At 41.7% G+C, this 2,385-nt stretch overlaps 1 protein-coding gene across 1 annotated transcript; it reads left to right on the forward strand.

Annotated features, from left to right (window-relative positions):
- The first annotated feature begins 849 nt into the window (after positions 1 to 849).
- LOC142302842 (olfactory receptor 6Y1-like) lies at positions 850 to 1,779 on the forward strand. The gene has a single exon (XM_075343953.1). It carries the CDS (start codon positions 850 to 852, stop codon positions 1,777 to 1,779), a length of 930 nt encoding a protein of 309 aa, XP_075200068.1.
- The last annotated feature ends 606 nt before the right edge of the window (positions 1,780 to 2,385 follow it).

Raw genomic sequence — 2,385 nt, forward strand, 5'->3', positions numbered from 1 at the left:
TGGATATGGCCATGCGGCACTATAGCAGACTAAGGGTTACGGCAGGTTGTAGCCTTGTCGGAAAAGGTGGGTCTTCAAGTTCCAGAGTCTGATATGCTGGGATACAGAGTTCCAAAGTATGGGGGATACGATTGTGGATAGAGGAGATGCAAGAAGAGTAGAGAAAGAGATCTTGTGAGGATCGGAGGCTATGAGCTGGTAAGTAGCGGGAGACTAGGTCACAGATATATGGCGGAGACAGGTTGTGGATGACTTTGTATGTTATGGTTAAGGTTTTAATCTGGAATCATTGGGCAATGGGAAGCCAGTGAAGGGATTGGCAGAGAGAAGAGACCAGAAAATAGCAGGGGGACAGGTGGATTAGTCTGGCAGCATTGGTTAGAATAGATTGTAGGGGTGCGAGACTGTTAAAAGGGAACAGACCAGGAGGTTGCAATGTCTTGAACATATCTATGGTAAATATCTTGTTGCTAATCAAGGCCATATGTGAGTAATTACGGTATGTAATTCAAATAAAATGGTTCCCATACAAATGAATCTGACACTATTTATTCTTTCTGGGTTAAGCTGTATTCATGCTTTGTTTTAGAAAGGCTTGTGACAAGCGAAACGCATTACTTACATTGCCTGTATACGGAGTCGATGGAATAAATCTCTTCACATTTCGTTGATGAAATCAGAGTGCCAGTCTATTTTTCATTATTATAACCAGAGATATTAAACATTGTTCTTCCATAATATGTCTATGTTTATGACTATTCCTTAATATTGTAGAACTCTGTATAACCCATAAGTGAAACTTTGTTTTTGGGCTTAATATTTTTTTGAAAATTTCTAAAACACCTGGCAATGGAAAATGATAACCATACTCTAGTCACTGAGCTCTTGATATTGGGGTTCCCAAGTGTTACCGGACACAAGGCTGTTGCATTTTTTATTCTTCTATTAATGATTTACATCCTAACTCTCATGATAAATGCTTTGGTAATGGTGTTGGTTTCCATCAAGCCGCAGCTCCATTCTCCCATGTACTTCTTCCTCCAGCAGTTACCATTGGTTGAATCCATGTTCTTGACTGTGATTGTCCCTAATATGCTTCATGTTGTGTGGTTAGAAGGAGCCACCATCTCAGTTATCGGTTGTATAACCCAGACATACTTATATTGTGCCATAGGGTGCACAGAATGTCACCTCCTCACAATCATGGCTTATGACCGGTACTTGGCCATTTGTAACCCTCTTCGCTATAACACCATCATGAATACGAGACTTCAGAAATTTTTGGTCACCAATTGTTGGGTGACTGGCTTTCTCCTAACTCAAGTAACTCTAAATTTTCTTTGCCAGATTGAATTTTGTGGTTCACGTGTGATTGACCATTTTTTCTGTGATTTGGTTCCTTTTGTTGAACTTACCTGTTCTAAGTTTGCCTTACAGTTGGAGATTATGATCCTCTCCATCCCTATAATTGCTATACCTTTCGTTTTGGTTATTATCAGTTATATTTGTGTCTTTATAACAATTCTTGGCATTTCCTCTTCAAAAGGAAGAAAGAAAACCTTCTCCACTTGCAGCTCCCACCTGACTGTGGTCACCATGTACTATGGAACCCTCATCACCATCTACATGGTTCCAGCTGACGGATACACCTTGACCATCAACAAACTCATTTCATTTTTGTACATTGTTGTAACTCCTTTGTTCAACCCAATAATTTACTGCTTGAGGAATCATGAAATGAAAAATGTATTGGACACGTTATTTATAAAAAAAAAATAATAATAGATAAAAAAGGAACTGTCACGAACCACCGAGGGGGTCACTCAGAAATCCCCCGCGCTGGCTACCAGTACGTCACAATCGGGGGGTAACAAGTGGGGGTCACCCCTCCTTTATACCTCCCGACCGACAGACAGAGCACGTGACGCGCTCTCTAGCGCCCCTCTTATAGTCAGGCCAATTATGGAATTGCCCGACAATAAGCAAGGAGGCCGCTATACTACTTATGCCGATTATGGAAGGGTCCCCGGTGAGAGTAGGGTATATATTCCCCCGACCTCCGCGGGCGGAATATATAATATCTTCCCGAATCTCACTGGCCTCCCCACAATAATCCTTGGCACAACTCGCTGCCACCAACCGCTTCACGGTAACTATTAGCCGAACACACAGACGTGGGATTCAAGATCGAGATAACAGAACAGCCCAGGATTAATTATATAATTTAATCGCCTAAAGCACACTAGAACTACAATATATACAATAGGGAATCTACAGAATATACAGTTATGTCAGAGTACAGTTACAATCAAAGCATGGGTTACAAACAGGCATACACAGTTCCAGCAGTTACCTTGTTGCGTCTGGCCACAGGGGGGCGCTGTA

Source organism: Anomaloglossus baeobatrachus, chromosome 4, assembly GCF_048569485.1.
Source record: "Anomaloglossus baeobatrachus isolate aAnoBae1 chromosome 4, aAnoBae1.hap1, whole genome shotgun sequence".
NCBI lineage: Eukaryota > Metazoa > Chordata > Amphibia > Anura > Aromobatidae > Anomaloglossus > Anomaloglossus baeobatrachus.